This window comes from Elephas maximus, chromosome 1 (genome assembly GCF_024166365.1).
Source record: "Elephas maximus indicus isolate mEleMax1 chromosome 1, mEleMax1 primary haplotype, whole genome shotgun sequence".
Taxonomy (NCBI): Eukaryota; Metazoa; Chordata; class Mammalia; order Proboscidea; family Elephantidae; genus Elephas; species Elephas maximus.
Genome location: NC_064819.1, coordinates 239,328,793 through 239,347,682, shown reverse-complemented (window position 1 = coordinate 239,347,682; position 18,890 = coordinate 239,328,793). Strand labels below are relative to the sequence as shown.

Below are 18,890 nucleotides of genomic sequence, written 5' to 3'. Positions count from 1 at the left end.
TCAGTCGCCTCATATGCATGTGGGAAAGTTGGACAATGAAGAAGACCAAAGAAGAATCAAAGTCTTTGAATTATGGTATTGGTGAAGAATATTGAATATACCATGGACTACCAGAGGAACAAACAAATCTGTCTTGGAAGAAATACAGCCAGAATGCTCATTAGAAGCAAGGATGGTGAGACTACATCTCAAGTATTTTAGACAAGTTATCAGGAGGAACCAGTCCCTGGAGAAGGACATCATGGTTGGTAAAATAGAGGGTCAGCAGAAAAGAGGAAGATACTTGCTGAGATGGACTGACACAGTGGCTGCAGCAATGGACTCAAACACAGCAACGTTTGTGAGGATGGCGCAGGACTGGGCAGTGTTTCGCTCTGTTGTACATAGAGTTGGAACCGACTTGATGGCACCTAACAGCAACAATGACTGATGATCACAAGCATTTCCCATATGTCTGCTAGTTGCTTGAATGTCTTCGTCGGTGAAGTGACCGTTCATATCCTTTGGTCATTTTTTAATTGGATTATTTGTCTTTTTGTTGTTGAGGTGTTGAAGTATTCTATAGATTTTAGCGATAAGACCCTTGTTGGATATGTCATAGCCAAAAAAATGTTTCCCAGTCTGTAGGTTCTCTTTTTATTCTTTTGGTGATGTCTTTTGATGAGCATAAGTGTTTAAAGTTTAGGAGCTCCTAGTTATCTAGCTTATCTTCTGGTGTTTGTGCATTGTTAGTTATAGTTTATATTCTATTTATGCCATGTATTAGGGTCCCTAGTGTGGTCCCTATTTTTTCTTCCATGATCTTTACATTTTTAGGTTTTATATTTAGGCTTTTGATCCATTTTGAACTGGCTGTTGTGTATGGTGTGAGGTATGGGGCCTGTTGGGGAACCCTTAGTTTTTCTCCACCTTCTTCATCAAGGTTGACATTTGCCAAAGGCATCTGTACCCCAGCCATTGTACTGAGTGCTTTCTCCACACCAGCTCAGTTGTCCCTCCAACGTTCATATAAAGCAGGTCCTGTATTACCTCAGCTTTACGAAGGAGGAAATTGAGGCTGAGTGGTTGGGTAACTTGCCCAAGGTCTTAGTGCAGGAAATATACTCTGGGCTGCCCCTCCCGAACCTGAGATGCCTCTCCTGCAAGTCTGCCAGCCCAGGGCTACAGTAGAGGGAGGGAGGGTAGTGAGGGTCACAGCTCCTCACAGATCAATAGTAATCAATTCCGTATGCATCCGTTAATTAAAAACAACATTAGCAATACTCCAACCAAGTCATCACTTGACGGTATCAAGCCTTTCTAGAATCTCATGTACTAATTTTATTTAGAAAATTATAGCATGTATTAATTTCCCCACTGCTTGCCTGTGACTATCTCAATGAGACTTTGGAGGGATGTGCACAAAGCCTTCAAGATATCTCAGCATCTAGTGAGGAGTCTCTGGGTGGCACAGATGATTAAGCACTCGGCTGCTAACCAAAAGATTGGTAGTTCAAATCCACCCAGAGGTGCCTCAGAAGAAAGACCTGGCCATCTACTTCTAAGTTCAGTGAAATGAAGACTCTGTGGAGTGGAGCTGTACCCTGACGCACGTGGGGTCTCCACGAGTTGTAATCAGCTGGACGACAAGTGTGTTTTTGTGCGTGTTTTCCTCAGGTATGGTAAACACTGATTCTTAGCGTGTCTAATCCCTTGGCATTGTAAAATTGGACCGTCAGTTTTCTATACTTAAAGGTCAATCTTAAAAACCGCACAGGGATTAAATAAAGCCTGGTCACCCAGACTGGAAATGTCAAACCAAGGTGAAAACTACAGCCTTAGCTTTTCACACTGTCTCGTACCACGCGATTGATTTCTCAAGTTTAGAAAAATATTTAGCCCATGGTTTTTTCCAAAATGGCCGTTGATAATTTGTCTAGAAACTTCTAATATTTTATTTCAGATAAAGAAAACAAACATACTTATTTGGCCATTTTCGTTTATTTTCCATGAAATTATTTGGTATAATGGGGAGGCTTGCTCTTCATGGGATACGCCTGGAGCACAACCCATTTGTACAAAGTGTTTTACGTCACCTGTACTTTTTTATCTTTTTCTTGATGGACTAGCCGTGAAGATACTAAAATTGAGCTAAATATATCTGCACAAGAACGGTGCAGCAGGATAAGGACCGGGAAGAGGAAGCGGATCGAGGTAGATATGTTTAGGAGTCAGGATTTCCTGGTGGGGCTGGGGCAGGAAGTCGCCTTTCCTGGTGGGGGTCTGGTTCCTCTCATGATGGAAAACCCTGTGTAAGGGATGTCACTGGGAGACAATACTTCAGAGTTCCATCTGGCCCTCTCCTTCCTCCCCATTCCCTTCCCTGCCCCCTTCCCACCTGCCACAGACACTACAGGGAGGCAGGTGGGGCCTGGGGCCTCAGGGAGGTGGATGGGCCAGCTGGGAGGAAGGCCTCTTCACTGACATCCTGAATTGCAATGAAGCGGGAAAGACCTGGGATCTCATTCTTGGAGGTGAAAGACCTCCCTGCCCATCCAAGTTAGGCCCAGGAGCTAAAGCCAGCGGATGATGGGTCATGACGTGGAGAGGAGCGAGCCGGGGGAGCTTGCAGGAGAAGGTGATAGAAAGGGTCTGAAGGACGGCCTGGCTGCAGTGGTCGGGGAAATCAGAATTTCATTTCCGAGTCATTCCTGACATGTGTGCTTAATTCACTGTTAATCTTGTTTGCAAAAGGAGCTGGGAAAATGAGAAGGGAAAGAGGATTGAAGCTTTCAGTGAGAGCATATGAAAAATTCAGCAACCTGTCTCTGTCAAGCCCTGAACACAGCAGGCCCTAGTGCACAGTCTGGAGCTCATGATGGCTGCACCATCCAAGCATGCAGGGGCTGCTCTGGCCATGTGCTGAGGAGGGAAGGGATGAATGCATGCCGATCCCAGCATTCTGGGGCTCTCACTCCAGGCCACTGGGCTTTTATGCATCATTTATGATGAGGCGGGTCTCTGTCGCTTTTTCAAGTTACAGAACCAAGTCAAAGGGGCTAAAGCAAAATTGCCAGTTTATTGGCTCATGTGATGAAAAGTCTGTGGGTGGAGACGGCAGTGGGGGTGGTGGCTCAGTGGTGGAGCTCTCCCCTCGTGTCGGGGACGTGGGTGTGTTCCCAGGCAGTGCACCTCATGTGGGGGACCTGGATTGGTTCTCAGGCAGCGCGCCTCATGTGGAGGACCTGGGTGTGTTCCCAGCGAGCGCGCCTCATGTGGGGGACCTGGGTTTGTTCCCAGCCAGCGCGCCTCATGTGGGCCGCCTGGGTGTGTTCCCAGCCAGCGCGCCTCATGTGGGGAACCTGGGTTGGTTCCCAGGCAGTGCACCTCATGTGGGGGACCTGAGTTTGTTCTCAGGCAGTGCGCCTCCTCTGGGGGACCTGGGTTTGTTCCCAGCCAGTGCGCCTCATGTAGGGGACCTGGGTTGGTTCCCAGGCAGTGCACCTCATGTGGGGGACCTGGGTTTGTTCCCAGGCAGTGCGCCTCCTGTGGGGGACCTGAGTTTGTTCCCAGGCAGTGCACCTCATGTGCGGACCTGGGTTTGTTCCCAGGCAGTGCGCCTCCTATGGGGGACCTGGGTTTGTTCCCAGCCAGCGCACCTGGTGTGGGGGACCTGGGTTGGTTCCCAGGCAGTGCGCCTCATGTGGGAACCTGGGTGTGTTCCCAGGCAGTGCGCCTCGTGTGGGGGACCTGGGTGTGTTCCCAGGCAGTGCGCCTCGTGTGGGGGACCTGGGTTGGTTCCCAGGCAGTGCACCTCATGTGGAGGACCTGGGTGTGTTCCGAGGCAGTGCGCCTCATATGGGGGGCCTGGGTTGGTTCCCAGGAAGTGAACTCGTGTGGGGGACCTGGGTGTGTTCCCAGACAGTGCGCCTCATGTGGGGACCTGGGTTGGTTCCCAGGCAGTGCGCCTCATGTGGGGGACCTGGGTGTGTTCCCAGGCAGTGCGCCTGGTGTGGGGGACCTGGGTGTGTTCCCAGGCAGTGCGCCTGGTGTGGGGGACCTGGGTGTGTTCCCAGGCAGTGCGCTTTGTGTGGGGGACCTGGGTGTGTTCCCAGGTAGTGTGCCTCGTGGGCAGCCTCTACCCATCTGTCAGTGGTGGCTTGTGTGTTGCTGTGATGCTGGACTGGTTTCAGTGGAGCTTCCAGAGTAAGACAGACTAGGTGGAAAGGCCTGGAAACCTACTTCTGCAAATCAGCCATTGAAAACCCTATGGATCACAAGGGTCCGATCCACAGCTGATCATTGGGATGGCACAGTACTGGGCAGCATTGTACGTGGGGTCACCACAAGCCAGAATTCGATTTGACGGCAACTGACAACAATACAGGTGGCTTCTAGTGCATTTGAATTCGACACTCTGACAGCATATTTGAGTTCACTCTCAGGCAGCATGCTTCCGCTGGTAGAACACCACAAACTCCAGACTTAGATCATCGGCAAAGCTAGCCGTCGCAGAAAAGAGAGAGAGAGAGAGTGGTACGGGAGTCCTGGGCAGGCCCCTCACTTGTTTGGGTTTCACGGTCACTGTGCTTGGACAGTGTAGCCAGGCTGAGTCACGCCCTCTTTGTAGGGGTGAGCGGGGCGATGGTGGTAGGAGGCGGGGGGCCATTCTCACCTGGACCACATGGAATTAGTTTCCCATGAGAAGGAATGATACTATTAGTCAAGAGGAGTCCCAGGGTGGTGCAAAGTGTTAATGTGCTCGGCTGCTAACCGAAATATTGGAATTTTGAGTCCATACAGAGGTATCTCAGAAGAAAGACCTGGCAATCTACTTCCAAAAAATCAGCCACTGAAAACCCTATGGACACAGTGCTACTCTGACATATATGGGGTCACCATGGGGCAGAACTGACTTGACAGCGACCGGTTTATTAGCCAAAGAGGGAGAAGGGCTGTCGGGTACAAACCAACCCCCATGTTTACTGTACATATAGTATAGTCTGGCGAAGAGCAAGCTGGGATATGGGCTGCAAAATAAGTGGAAAATGTGTTCATGCCATTTAGTGATGATAGTCCAGGTGGAGGCACACACCAAGGGCAAAGAAACATGGAGAGCAGCGTTCTCAACCCCGACGCATGTTAGGATCACCTGGAAAATGGCAAGACTGCAAGACGCTGCAAGGCACGGGGCTCCTAAGTCCGGATCCGAACATGTTTTGTGAGGTGAACTGGGCCTGGGAGTTGGTAAAGCTGCCCCGATAGCTCAAATGTGCACCTGAAGTTGGGAACCACTGCTAGGCCCTGGGAATTGGTAAAGCTGCCCCAATGGCTCAAATGTGCACCCAAAGTTGGGAACCGCTGCTAGGCCCTGGCGCTTTGGAAATGTAAGGACATTATTAAACGTCATGGAGCGGCTCTTTTCAGGTGTGTTGAGAGATCAGGTGGTGTAGGGTAAGGCTGAGAACAGGATGGACCAGTCAAAACTCAATACCAAGCTCGTTGCCATCCAGTCTGCTCCAACTCATAGCAACCCTACAGGACAGAGTAGAACTGCCTCACGGGGCTCTAAGGAGCAGCTGGTGGATTTGAACTGCTGACCCTGAGACTTCACTGCCGGTGGCCCCCCTCATGTCCTCTTCTGATGGAAGCTTAGGTGGGAGCACATCTCGAAGGGCCCTCGAGAGGAGGGTGAGGAAGTTTAGAGACACTAAAAGCAGCCCGTCTGCCCCACAGTTCAATTCAGATGGTAACTCTAACCCTCTTTCTACTGACATTTGAACCACAATTGTTAGTACAGGCCTCACTTAAATTTTGGCCTTTTTTCTTCATCTCTTGTTTTTTACTGGCTGTGAACCAAGGAACAGGGAACAGAAGAGAAATATTAGGAAGAAAGCTCATGGATAAATAGCCAAAACCAAACCCCTTGCTGACGAGCAGATTCTGACTCATAGTGACCCTCAAGGACAGAGTAGAACTCCCCCATAGGGTTTCCAAGGAGCGGCTGGTGGATTTGAACTGCAGAGCTTTTAGTTAACAGCCAAGCACTAACCACTGCACCCAGGGCTCCCGTGGATACAATATAAAATGAAAATTTAGCCCCTACAGTATTTTTGTGCAAAATAGGATAGCCATTATTTCTATTCTCAAAGACCCTAAAATGACCTTGCTAAAATCTTCAGGTTTTCTCCAAATCTTAGTCTAGCCAAGAAGAGGCTTGGGGAGAGGCAGGGAGTCCTAGCTGTAGGGGTTTCTTGGTTTGAAGCCCTGTGACTAAACATTATTGGAACTTTAATCAGGTATATGTTAGCTTATTAAAATTAAAATTAGTAGATTAAAGTTCTTCACTTTCCTATAGGTGAAATTAATACCTTCTATAGAATGGAGCCACCACCCAACTGTCTGTTTGTCAGACAGGTGGCTTGCGTGGTGCTGTGATGCTGGAAGCTATGTCGCTGGTATTTCAAATACCAGCAGGGTCACCCATGGTAGTCAGGTTTCAATGGAGCTTGAAGACTAAGGCAGACTAGGAAGAAAGGCCTGGCAATCTACTTCTGAAAATTAACCAGTGAAAACTCTATGGATCACAACAGAATATTGCCCAATACAGTGCTGGAAGATGAGTGCCCTAGGGAAGGCACTCAGAAGACACCGTGGCTGCAACAATGGACTCGAGCACACCAACGATCTTGAAGATGGTGCAGGACCAGGCAACACTCGTTCTGTCGTACACGAGGTCGCCATGAATTGGAGCTGACTGGGCTGCAACGAACGACAACAACGGAAGGGAGAGCTTCTCAGTCACCTTAAAGGTTTGCCTAGCCCCATTAGCGGGAAGCTCGAAGCTCGGCGAGTGCACCAAGGTTTGCACTGGGAGGCTCAGTGAGTGGCTTTTTTCAGTTGAATTTTGAGGTTGGTGATTGGAACATCGCCGTTTCCTTTGGCTGAATTTTAATAGTTGCACAAAGGTTAGCAAGTTCCCTTCTTTCGGTTTTAGCTAAAGGGCTTCCTGATAGTTAGGACAAACTCCTCACATTATTTAAAATCATGTGGAGATTAATGTTTAGAAGCAAAAAACGCACAGGCTTGGTCAGTATCTGTCTCAGTGTTCTCGATAGCAGAGCGGCCTACTCTAAGTGACACTCTGTGACTTAAAGGAATTCTTTCTTAATTTTCTGCTTCAGCAGGGCAAGTGTGACCCGGCCTTGCCAGAGACGACATCGGCCGCTCCGGCAGAGGTAAGAAGGCTCACAGCGGTGTGTTTTTCTCCATGCTGATATGATACATTTTTTTTAAGAATTCTAAATGTGAAGTCTTTCCTTCCATTGCTTTGGTTGTTTTAAACTGCTCAGAGTCCAGCAAAGCAAGCTGTGATATGTTTTTAGAAGAGTGGAACCCTAAACAGTAAACTAAACTTTAATTTGTTTGACATTCTGTGTGAAATAAATGTGCTTGGAATTGTGCAATAACGTCTTTGTGCAGTAGGGGTCTGCCTTGTATGTTAAACGGGGAATCTCATCGCCTTACGCACTAAGATTGCGACTATGGTTCTGAGAATCACATACGGTGAAACCTGTGAGAGGCAGAACTCGACGGGACGGCCTCATTTTTCCAGGTCTCAAAAGTTTTCCCCCTTTGACAGGGTGCAATCTTACCACTTTTCTAAAGCTGTCTATTAGTGGAAAATATTTGAGTTTTTCTTCTCTGACCGGTTTCCGACTTTCACCGGTTTTACTGTATATGTGTGTGTGTATATGTATACATATATATATGTATGTAGCCTAGGAGATAACACAGATAATTTTATTGCAATATTTCTTTTCAAGTTCTATTATGGGCCTTCAAAATAAATAGGAATTACAAATGACAAAAGAGCCATCAAGCTAGACAAACTTGGGTGTTGGGCCGGCCCTGGCACTGTGCTGGGATAGGAATTTGTGGGTTGGCAGCTTTAAAATCCAGTCTGGCAGAGTTGGGGTCTCAGTGAAAGCTTTCCTAGGACGACACCTAAGATGGATCATTTTGGGTGGAGGCCTGCTTCCCATGGTATTTCAAAGAGCGACCTGGTTTCAATAGTGACATTATAAGAAGACATGTTATAGGGGGGTTTTTCATTGCTTCCATGTTGTCATTTCCTGCGGCGCCCACAGAACTGGAGCGGCTCCCCGTGATAGTGAGGCTGGGGGACTGGGATCGTCGGTGCTGAGTTCTCACGGCAGTCGTGGCAGGTAGCCAGGGGCTGCTCATTGTAGAGTCCAAACTGATAATCTGAAACTTGGTTCTGGTTAGGCTAACATTACGTTAGCAGAGTAAACCACACCGTGGTTCATGTGAAACAGAAATACTGATTTTCTGGAGTATTTCGCAGCTATCAGAACTTGAAGCTAAAAAAAAAAAGATGTTCTGAGACAAAAGTGAATTTGTTGCTGTGTCCTGGCCGGGGCAGTGGACGGTGTCCTAACTCGCAGAAGCCAGAGCTGCTCAAAGAAATGGCAGATGCTCAGGGACAGGCCTATAAGTCTGTCCGTTCTCAGGGATGTGCTAAGTCCCAGCTGGCTCCATGTGGCCTGGAAAATCTGCTGGGAAGGACAACAGCCTCTGTGAACAGCAGGTATCTGGTTTCACCTGCTGACATTAGCCAGGAACTGACACGCATAGGTGACACTTATCACCGAGTCATACTGTTTCACATTTTAGGTACTTGCAGTACTAGTGCCTGAACATACTTTTGTCAACAATTTAATACTAAGAATTGGGTCGAATCATAGATTTCTGATACCATTATCTTGTACAAATTGGATTTCCTTATGAGACATAAAAACTGTGCCCTTGGAATTGTGTGGTTAATGATAACTAACTTATGGACATGTGAAATCCCAAGGTGGTTCTTATTATTTTCACTAATTGACTGGATAAATGTCTGCATACTATTTTGAATGGCATCCCAATTTAAATAAACTCAGAAAACACAGTACATTTGGTGGGAGAAAAATAGCCCTTTCACTCATCCTGTCTTGGAAGAAGTACAGCCAGAATGCTCCTTAGAAGCCATGATGGCGAGACTTCATCTCATGTACTTGGTACATATTATTGGGAGGGACCAGACCCTAGAAGAGAACATCATGCTTGGTAACATAGAGGGTCAGCTCAAAAGAGGAAAACCCTCCAGGAGATGGATTGACACAGTGGCTGCAACAATGGGCTTAAGCACAGCAACGATTATGCGGATGGCGCAGGACCGGGCAGTGTTTTGTTCTGTTGTACAAGGGGTCGCTGCGAGTTGGAACCGACTCGATAGCACCTAACAAAAACAAGTCTTTTCTGATAATACCTTTTCAGTAGTTTAGACTCTGTCCAAGAACAGAAGTAGGTAAGCTCCACCTGGTGGCTCCTATAACAGATTGGTCTGACTTCGTAGCCATGAGTGAGGAGCTTCGTCTCTTGAAAAATAAATGTTTGTTTATTATATAAAGGGAGTCTCTGGGTGGCACACATGGTGAAGCACTCAGCTACTAACTGAAAGGTTGGTAGTCTGAATCGACCCAGAGGCACTGCGGAAGAAAGGCCTGGCAATCTACTTCTGAAAGATCACAGCCATTGAAAACCTTGAGGGGTACAGTTCTATCCTGACACACATAGCTATCCATGAGTCAGAATCGACCTGATGGCAACTGGTGGGCTGTTTTTTATTATCACTGTAAATTGCATCGCAGTCTGCATTTGGACCGGCCACACCAAACAAGAATGAAGAGTTCCAATACTGAGCACGTTTCTCTGAGAAAGGAGCCCAGGCTAACTGAAAAAGCCTGAGTCTGCTGGTTGGTTAAACCTGAGCACAGACATGCGTGATATACCCGTAGGGTGTCGTCTGTGAACGGTCCCTTAAGAGATCAATGAGCAGCCCTATAAAGGCTTGATAAATAAGAGCCAGGGTAGGCATTGGGAAGCTTCCCAAAGGAGTGTGGCTGTTCCCACCCAGACCCCACTTCCGGGGCAAAGCCTAGCCCACTGCACTGGTGAGGTCAGGAGCAACCTTTCAGGGACTTAAACCTCAGGGTGTCAGGATGCCTGGCCAGGCTTCAGGGTTGCCTTGAATGCAATACACAGGGGTCATGTCTTACATTCAAGATTGAAAAAACACTAATCACAGTTCCCATAGCATCATGTGGGAGCAAGAGGAGAAGGAGGAAGAAGGCTGTAGGGTAGGCAGCGGTGATGGGAAACCTCAGAGCCAACCCCGCCCCCCGCCGCTATCCTCTTTTCCCTTCTCCTTCTCCCCTGTCTGCCTCTCCACAGATCATTTAAGTAAGACTCTGCAAAACTTTGTGTTTTTATATGCAGTTTTTTTATATACCAATTTTATACCAAGCTGGGGAGTATAGGGGCCCCTGTTAAAGATCTTAACACAGAACGAGCTGCAGGGGGCCTAGCAAGTGGTCCTGAGCTAACTTTGATAAAAGTGTTGAGTATTTTATCACGAAGGTCACAGCAGCTGCTCTTGTGCCAAGCACAGCAATGAACTTTTATGCATTTTACCGAGGAAAACCTACGTGGTGTCTCCAGCTTGGTGGCTATTTGAACTTCCTCTTTCTCTATTATTTATTTGTTTTTATAAAAGGAAGTGAAAACACAAAGGAGGGTAAATTTCCACCAGGAGGGTGTTTCCTTTTGTCGGTATACTCAACCCTAAGCAGAAGGGAAGGTGCTTATTAGAGAGATTCCTGCCCTGCGGGGCTGGTTGGGACCCCCTCCTCCCCACTTCCTGTATTGAACATGCATGCTCCACTTTACAGAGGGGCACTGTCCAAGAAGCCATAGATTCGGGGGGACTTTAATAGAGATCTCCTGCTACTTGATGCTGAGGAGCTGGCTGCTCTTGATTATTATGGGGTAGAGTTAGAGGCCAAGGTCGCAGTTTTACAGAGAGGAGAAGGCATAAAATGCATGGTCCTAGGTAGAGAAGTGACTGACTCTGATGCTTGTGCCCAAACAGGGAAAGATGGCACCTGTTCCGCCTACGCTCAGCACACAACTCAGTGTTTGTTGACCGACTGTCTGACCACAGGGTGTGTGTGTGTTTAGTATCATATTTAATTCCTAATGATTTATGAAGTGGTCTATTCCTCTGATACGCAAGTAAAATGATGTGATTACTCAAACTCAATACCCTTGAAAAGAAATGTGGAGAGTTACAAGACTGCTGATATGCCTGGAATATCAGAAACCCTCAACAACTATTTGTCACATGTCAGCCCTTCTCCAGCTTCTTTGGAGAATTTTGGGGTATTCCGAAAACCTCCTGCATCACAGTGGCAACCCTGAGTGGAGGATTTTGAAGTTGGAACAAGTGCCGGTGTTACGGATTGAATGGTATCTCCCAGAAAGATACATTGAAGTCCTAACCCCCAATAGCTGTGAACTTGGCCTGGTACGGACATAGAGTCTCTGAAGATGTTATCAGTTAGGTTAACGTGAGGTCGTACTGGAGTAGAGCCTGAGCGACGTCCTTATAAAAGAGAAGAGACACAGAGAGACAGGCAGAAGGAAAACAGCCGTATGATAAGAGTTACGACGCTGCTGCCAGCAAGGAAGGCCTGGGGCTCTCAGATCCCAGAAGAGACAATGAAGGATCCTCGCCTAGAGCCTTTGCGGGGGAGCATGGCCCTGCCAACACCCTGAATTTGGACTTCTGGCCTCCAGAACTGCAGACAGTACACATCTGTTGTTTTAAACCACCCCTCTGTGGCACCCTTTTCTGGCGGCCCCAGGACACCAAGAGAGCTGTGTGCTGCTTTCTGTTCTGGCTCCTTCTAACCACACGTGGCTTCTTCTCGTGGACCAAATTGGTCCGAGCCTTTTGCCTCAGCTCTGAGAGTGACTGTTCTGGATTCCTGTCTCTCCGCGCGATCTTCCCTGGCCCCTGCTCTGACGCCTGGAGGATATGACGTGGTATGGACAGGCATGTTCCGCTTTTTGATGGAGTGGCTGACGTAGAGGTGACAGGTAACTTTGAAAAGTTTGTGAAGCACATGGAGTATAACACATAAGGCTGGCCTTTCAGTCTGTTTTCAGAGAAAACTCTGCTGTGGAGCCGGCTCCTCCCGTAGAGCAGCTGAGCCTCACCCAGCAGCTCAGCTCCTGAAGGTTTTCCCTCTTCACCCCAGGCCATGACTGCAGACAGCTGGGAGAGGCCGGGACTCACGGAGCAGCACGCCTTTCTAGTTCCGAGGCCTCAGCATCTGAGAGAGAGGACTGGGTGTGTCAGCCAGGACATGGGAGGGGTGTGCCCAGCTGGGGTATCGCAGTGGGCATGGGATGGCGTGGACAATCCCACGGGGTGGGCAGGGGTATGGGGAAGGTTCAGGTAGGGGGAGCAGCCAGAAGGAGGTGACTGGGAGCAAAGATGCCACCTCCGTACCTGGGTGTCTTTGTGTTCTCTCCTGGAATAATCTCGAAGAGACAGCAGGGTTTCATTCCCGTATTCACTTTAACCGTTGGTTTGTTCCCTCCATATCTTCCTGCAGCACTCATGTCAGCAGGAAGCAGCTAAGTGTTCACAGGCATATTTGGAGCTAGGAAGATCCTTTGATGGAGGTCTGGCTTGTAAATTTCCTCTTGGGGAAGATGGAAAAAAACAAATGTTGTTAGCCATCATCAGGTCAGCTCCAACTCATGGCAGCCCCACGATCGTTGGCACGCTCAAGTCCATGGTTGAGAATTCTGTGTGTTTCGTGTGTCTTCTGACCCAGGGGGCTCATCTTCTAGCACTGTATCAAACAGTGTTCTGCTGTGAGCCATAGGGTTTTCATTGGCCAATTTTTGAAAACAGATCGTCAGGCCTTTCTTCCTAGTCTTAGTCTGGAAGCTCCACTGAAATTTGTCCACCATAGGTGACCCTGCTGGTGTTTGAAATACCAGTGGCATAGGTAGCTTCCAGCGTCACAGCAACACACAAGCCACCGCGGTATGACATGTTGACAGACGGATGGTGGGACAGATGTGTAGACGTAACCAAATCATGCAGTCGTGGATTTGAAAAAAAAAAAACTTTAAAAGATTGTTTGCTGCTCCCCTCTTCCTCAGGGTAAGAGGACACTGATGTCTTCTGGAGTGGATCATTTATGGTGTTGTCACTGTGGAGCACACATTCCTTGATTTGTAACACTAACAATAGTGATCATGAGCTCGTCTGTAGGATGACTCACAGCGAGTCGGAGCTGACCTGACAACAGCTAGCCACGTAAGGCGGGGCTGGCGAACCGGCCGACCACTCTGTCTTGACACTTCACAGATTCCTTTTTTCACTCCTGCTCTTTGTTTCTCTTTAATTTATTTAAAAAACCCTTACCTCACACTTAGAAGCCCTAGTGGCGCAGTGGTTAAGAGTTCAGCTTCTAACAGAAAGGTTGGTAGTTCGAACCCACCAGCCACTCTGGGGGAGAAAGATGTGGCAGTCAGCTTCTGTAAAGGCTACAGACTTGGAAACCCTCTGGGGCAGTTCTGGTCTGTCCTACTGGGGTCTCTATGAGTTGGAATCGACTCAATGGCAGTGGGTTTGCTTTTTGGTTGTCTCATGCTGATTTATGTTCTAGGCACTGTTCTAAGCATTTGACCAGTGTTAACTCATTTGACACTCATAACCATATGAAGCAATCACTATTATTGTTAATGTCTCCATTTCACAAATGAGAAAACTGAGGCAAGTAACTTGCCCAAGGTCACACAGCTTTATGGCGGAGCTAGGGTTTGAACCCAGTCTGGCTCTGGAACCGTAGCTCTTAACTCTGATACTACCACCTAGGCTTTTGCTGAAATCAGAGATAATTTTCTCCTGTAATTTCTTCTGTGGAAATAAATTACATTTGTACATCCTCATCATGTAACCCTTGGATGACTCAAAACAAACTTAAACTGACTCCTAGCCTTATTTTTTTCATGCTGAGCAAATAGCAGCTAACAGGGTTCAGCTAAACTGGATATCGGGAACAATAAGACAAGGAACAAACAAATCCGTCTTGGAAGAAGTACAACCAGAATGCTCCTTTGAAGCAAGTAGGTGAGACTTCATCTTGCACACTTTGGACGTGTTGTGAGGAGGACCCAGTCCCCGGAGAAGGCCATAGTGCTTGGTAAAGTACAGGATCAGCAGAAACGAGGAAGGCCCTCCGGAAGATGGATTGACACAGTGGCTGCAGCAATGCGCTCCAGCATAACAACGGTTGTAAGCGTGGCACAGGACTGGGCAGTGTTTCGTTCTGTGGTACATAGAGTGGCTGTGAGTTGGAACTGACTCAATGGCACCTAACAACAACAAGGCAAGGAATAGGATCCCTCCTGCAATCCTGATATTGTCCCAGGTGCTTTTAAGTTAGCGAGTTCCAACACTTTTTTTATTCTGAACCCCTGTTCAGAATCACCGTAAATCACAGATCCCACATTACAGCAGTTGTATTTTTTGTTCTTTGTACATTGAGGGAAGCAGGTAATATTACGGTTGCATAAATCCATTGGTGACTTTAAAAAAAAAGGAATTGTATTTTTCATGATAATATCCATATTTGCAAGTAGAGGCAACTAGAAGAAAGGCCTGGGATCTACTTCTGAATATTAGCCAATGAAGATCAAAGCGTGATTTGTTCAGCCTATTTGAAGTGACCTGTGTGTCTCACCTGGAGTTTGCAGCAGCGTCCACATCCTTCCATCTGCGGTTCACAGCCTGTGAGCCGAGGTCCTCAGCCAAAACAGGGGTCCATGTGTTGCTGCATCTTTTTGTTTGCTCCTGAAAGTCAGGGTGGAGAGGGAGACGATTTCATGGAGTGGTGGGGTGGGGGAGGGCTGCTTTTTTCTGTGGAGGCGTTGATTTACTGGTAAATTGGGAGCTGTCTTAGTCATCCAGCGCTGCAATAACAAGTACCGCAAGTGGATGGCTTTAACAAGCAGAAATTTATTCTCTCAAAGTCTAGGAGGCTAGAGGTCCGAATTCAGGGTGCCAGGTCCGGGCGAAGGCTTTCTCTGTCAGCTCTGGGGGAAGGTGTTTGCCATCAATCTCTCCCTGGTCTAGGAGCTTCTCAGCACAGAGACTGTGGCTCCAAAGCACGTGCTCTGCTCCTGGCTCCTCTTGCCTTATGGTAATAAGGCCCCTCTCCTCTCTGCTTGCATCTCTCTTTTATATCTCAAAAGAGATTGACTCAAAATACAACCTGATCCTGTAGATTGTGTCCTGGCTCATTACTGTAACTGCGCCTAATGCTGCCTCCTTAACATCGTAGAGGTTAGGATTTAAAACACATAGGATAATTCCATCAGATCACAAAACAGAGGACAACCACACAATGCTGGGATGGCCTAGCTAAGTTGACATACATTTTGGGGAGCATAATTCAATCCATAACAGGAGTTAACAGGATTCTCACTGGGGGCTGAGAGTTTCTCAGGGACTGGAGTAGGAAGTAGAGTGTAACCCTAATATCCACTTAAAAGCCCAACACGTGACACATTCTCATTGGATGTGTTTTCTCTAAAACCCACCATCAGGCTCAGGCAGCACTGTGAATACAGGTCAGCTCTAGAGTGAGGGTAGGAGGAATTTCCCCCAAAGATGCTTTCATTTAAAAAAATGTCCTTATACATACGATGTGACAGGTGCTTTGCTAAGTGCTGAGGATGGTGGGGGTTGGAGGTGTCATGTTCCCCCCCTTCTCTCTCCCTCTCTTTCTGTCACACACACACACACGCACACACACACACAAACTGTTAAACCCATGCAAAAAATTGGATCGGGCCACCAGGTTGTTGTTGTTAGGTGCCATGGAGTCGGTTCCGACTCATAGCAATCCTATGCACCACAGAACAAAACACTGCCTGGTCGGTCCTGTGTCATGCTCACAGCCGTTGTTATGCTTGAACCCATTGTTGCAGCCAGTATGTCAATCCGTCTCATTGAGGGCCTTCCTCTTTTCTGCTGATCCTGTGTTTTACCAAGCATGATGTGCTTCTCCAGGGTCCAGTCCCTCCTGACAACATGTCCAAAGTATATAAGACGCAGTCTCACCATCCTTGCTTCCGAGGAACATCCTGGTTGTACTTCTTCTAAGACAGATTTATTCATTCTTTTGGCAGTCTGTGGTATATTCAATATTCTTCGCCAACACACAATTCAAAGGCATCAGTTCTTCTTCCGTCTTCCTTATTCATTGTCCAGCTTTCCACCACAGTAAAGTGATAAAGAATGGTGACTGTAAAATACATTTAGGGGTCTAATCTCATACAGGATAGAAACGAGGGGAGACTGAGGACAGGAAAACCTGAGAGACAGAACTCTGTGGCCACCTTGTTGTGTGGCCTCTTTGGGCCTCAGTTTCCTCTCTGTGAGGGCAGAAGACCCCTCAGGTTCCTGCCATTTGTCTTCATCAAGATGGGGTAGACCGGGTTTTTGTGTGTCACCGATAAACACCTCACATCAGAGGCTAACAAAGGCTAACTTCTCACGCACGCCTTCTCTGAGCCACATGTCCAGCCTCTGTCCTTGGTGACCACCTCAGAGGTCCTAGAGATGCGGAGATCCAGACGACCTCTGTTACAACTCTGTTATTATGATGTGTGCTCTCCAGTTGATTCTGACTCACAGGGACCCCATGTGACAGAGTAGAACTGCTACATAGGGTTCCCTAGGCTGTAATCTTTACGGGAGGAGATTGCCAGGTCTTTCTCCTATGGAGCTTCTGGGTGGGTTCAAACTGATGACCTTCTGGTTAGCAGCTGAGTGCTTAACTGTTTGCACCACCAGGGCTCCTGCTCCACCATCCTGGATTCTTTGTTTCTAGTCATAAGCCTGGGGTGGGGTGGGGTGGGTAACTTTATCCCCTTAACTGCCCAGGTTGGAAGTGACATATCCCTCCGTTCCTGTCCAGCCCGAGTACGCATGCCTGGAAGAGGAAAGAGGCAACAAACACCTCTGTCTCCGATGCGACGGGTCTGATACTTCCTGTCTGGTTCTGTGCAGGTCTGGTGATGCGGAAATGAAATACGCTTAAGCGGAGGAAGACTCACAGAGTGGCTTCCGGGTTGGTACGGTGTGGTGGAAACACTGAGACTGACCCTGTCGTGGTGGTGGTGGGTTTCACTCCTGGGGCCTATTCCGTGAGCCCTTCAGTTCTCTTCCTGAAGGAAACACACCCAACACGACAACAACAGCAGTTACAGACGCAATCACCAATAAACAACTGTAGCTGCTTTTCAAAATAATTTCTTTAAAAACATATTTGGAAGATGAGTCAGCCATGCTTGTGTTATGACTGCTTCCCATGCCATAAAGCAAAAGGTAATTTATTGCCATAGTAACTGTGGCAAAATTTAGTCCACATGCTTGCGTGTACCTGTAATTAAATTCCATTAAAAATGAAAGGTTTCCATTGCAAAGGCAGCAGACGGCACATGACCACCATTTAGCCAGAGACTAAATTCTGTTCTCTTTTGCTAATGCATTTTCAAAAGTAACCAAATCTTGGAATAATTACCTTTTCATTCTTACGGAAATTTGAATTGAATTGCACTCAGGTAAAAATACCATTGCTAAAAAAGCAGTAATTCTAGGTCAGAATTATTCAGACCCTCCATTTCTCCATTTCGTCCATCCTAGTCTCTTCCTATTTCTCCAGCTCAGTGCTCACGCACGCGACCACCAGATTGGAAACAGGCAAAACGAATTGCCAGTGAGCAACTATTTCAAGCAAAACGTGTGGTGTGGGAAAGATGAATGGTTCTGGCTGAGCTGCGTCTGAGCTCTCTGTAGTTTGTGCTCACCTAATCTAGGGGCTGTTTTCCATTTCCATGAACAGCACAGACCTCCAAGTCCTTGTAGTCCACAACCAGACCCACGGACAAGGGTGTCCGTTCTGAGCAATCATCGCCATCACCCTCCCATTCAAAATAAATTTTGGGTGAACTTATCTTTTATATTATTTAGAAGCTTCTGGTTTAACTCTTGGAATTTCTTCTTTGGGGTACTAGAACAGATAGATACATGCTTAGAAGCAGATGTTTGGACATTTCTTAAGAAGCCTTTAATTTTTTTCTGCCTGGAAATAATGTAAGAAAATGTCTGCAAAACTAGGCCCGCAAACAGTCATTCCCCACATGACGCTGGTCTTGGCTATGCTATGAGCCTTTCCCCCAAGTGAGGTATGCATCTTTTTCAAGTGGTTGGAGGGTTATGGATAGTAAACTTTCCATGTTTATTACCGTGTGTTAAGGACAATACCAGAGCCTCAACCCTGCCACCTACCCCCCCAAAAAATACCAGCCTAAATCTAGCCTGAGTACTCTATTCTTTGGCTTGAGTGAAACTAAAACTAAACTAAACCCTTTGCCATGGAGTTGATTCTGACTCACAGGGACCCTACAGGACAGAGTAGAGCTGCCCCATAGGATTTACAAGGTGGTAACCTTTTCAGAAGCAGACTGCCACATCTTTCTCCCACAGAGTGACTGGTGGGTTCCAACCGCCAACCTTTCAGTTAGCAGGTGAGCACTTAACCATTGCACCACCAGGGTTTCTCGCCTGAGCAAAGGACAGTTAAAATGATTAAAACAAAATATTCAGGAAAGGCCACAAGAATACAGGTTTTAAGAGAAAATATTTGGTATTGCCCATCTTCAACACTCCAGCGTGGAGTAGGATCTGAAGACGGAAGTCCCTAGGTGGTGAAGACCGTTAAGTGCCCAACTGCTATCTGACAGGTGGGCAGCTTGAACCTACCCAGAGGTGCCTCAGAAGTAAGGCCCAGTGATCTGCTTCCAGCAGGTCACAGCCCTGAAAACTCCACGGAGCAGTTCTGCTCTGCAGAAGTGGGGTGCCCTGTGTCAGAATCGACTTGACGACAACTGACAACAACAGGGTCTGAAAAAGCATA

The 18,890-nt window shown here is 47.5% G+C and overlaps 1 protein-coding gene and 1 long non-coding RNA gene across 4 annotated transcripts in view; one reads left to right on the top strand and one right to left on the bottom strand.

Moving 5' to 3' along the window:
- The window catches only part of RPS6KA2 (ribosomal protein S6 kinase A2), a 477,450-nt gene that overhangs the window by 77,538 nt on the left and 381,022 nt on the right, over positions 1–18,890 (top strand). For 2 of the 3 annotated variants that reach the window (XM_049905293.1, XM_049905278.1), the window contains exon 3: positions 7,164–7,217. In XM_049905293.1, coding sequence (XP_049761250.1) covers positions 7,164–7,217 — 54 coding nt within the window. Of the gene's footprint in view, positions 1–6,580; positions 7,069–7,163; positions 7,218–18,890 lie in introns of those variants that run through there. The other variant, XM_049905303.1, reaches the window with a different exon arrangement.
- The window catches only part of LOC126087715 (uncharacterized), a 33,938-nt gene that overhangs the window by 12,913 nt on the left and 2,135 nt on the right, over positions 1–18,890 (bottom strand). The window contains exon 2 of the long non-coding RNA XR_007519835.1: positions 14,649–14,758. This is a non-coding gene — a long non-coding RNA (uncharacterized LOC126087715). The remainder of the gene's footprint in view (positions 1–14,648; positions 14,759–18,890) is intronic.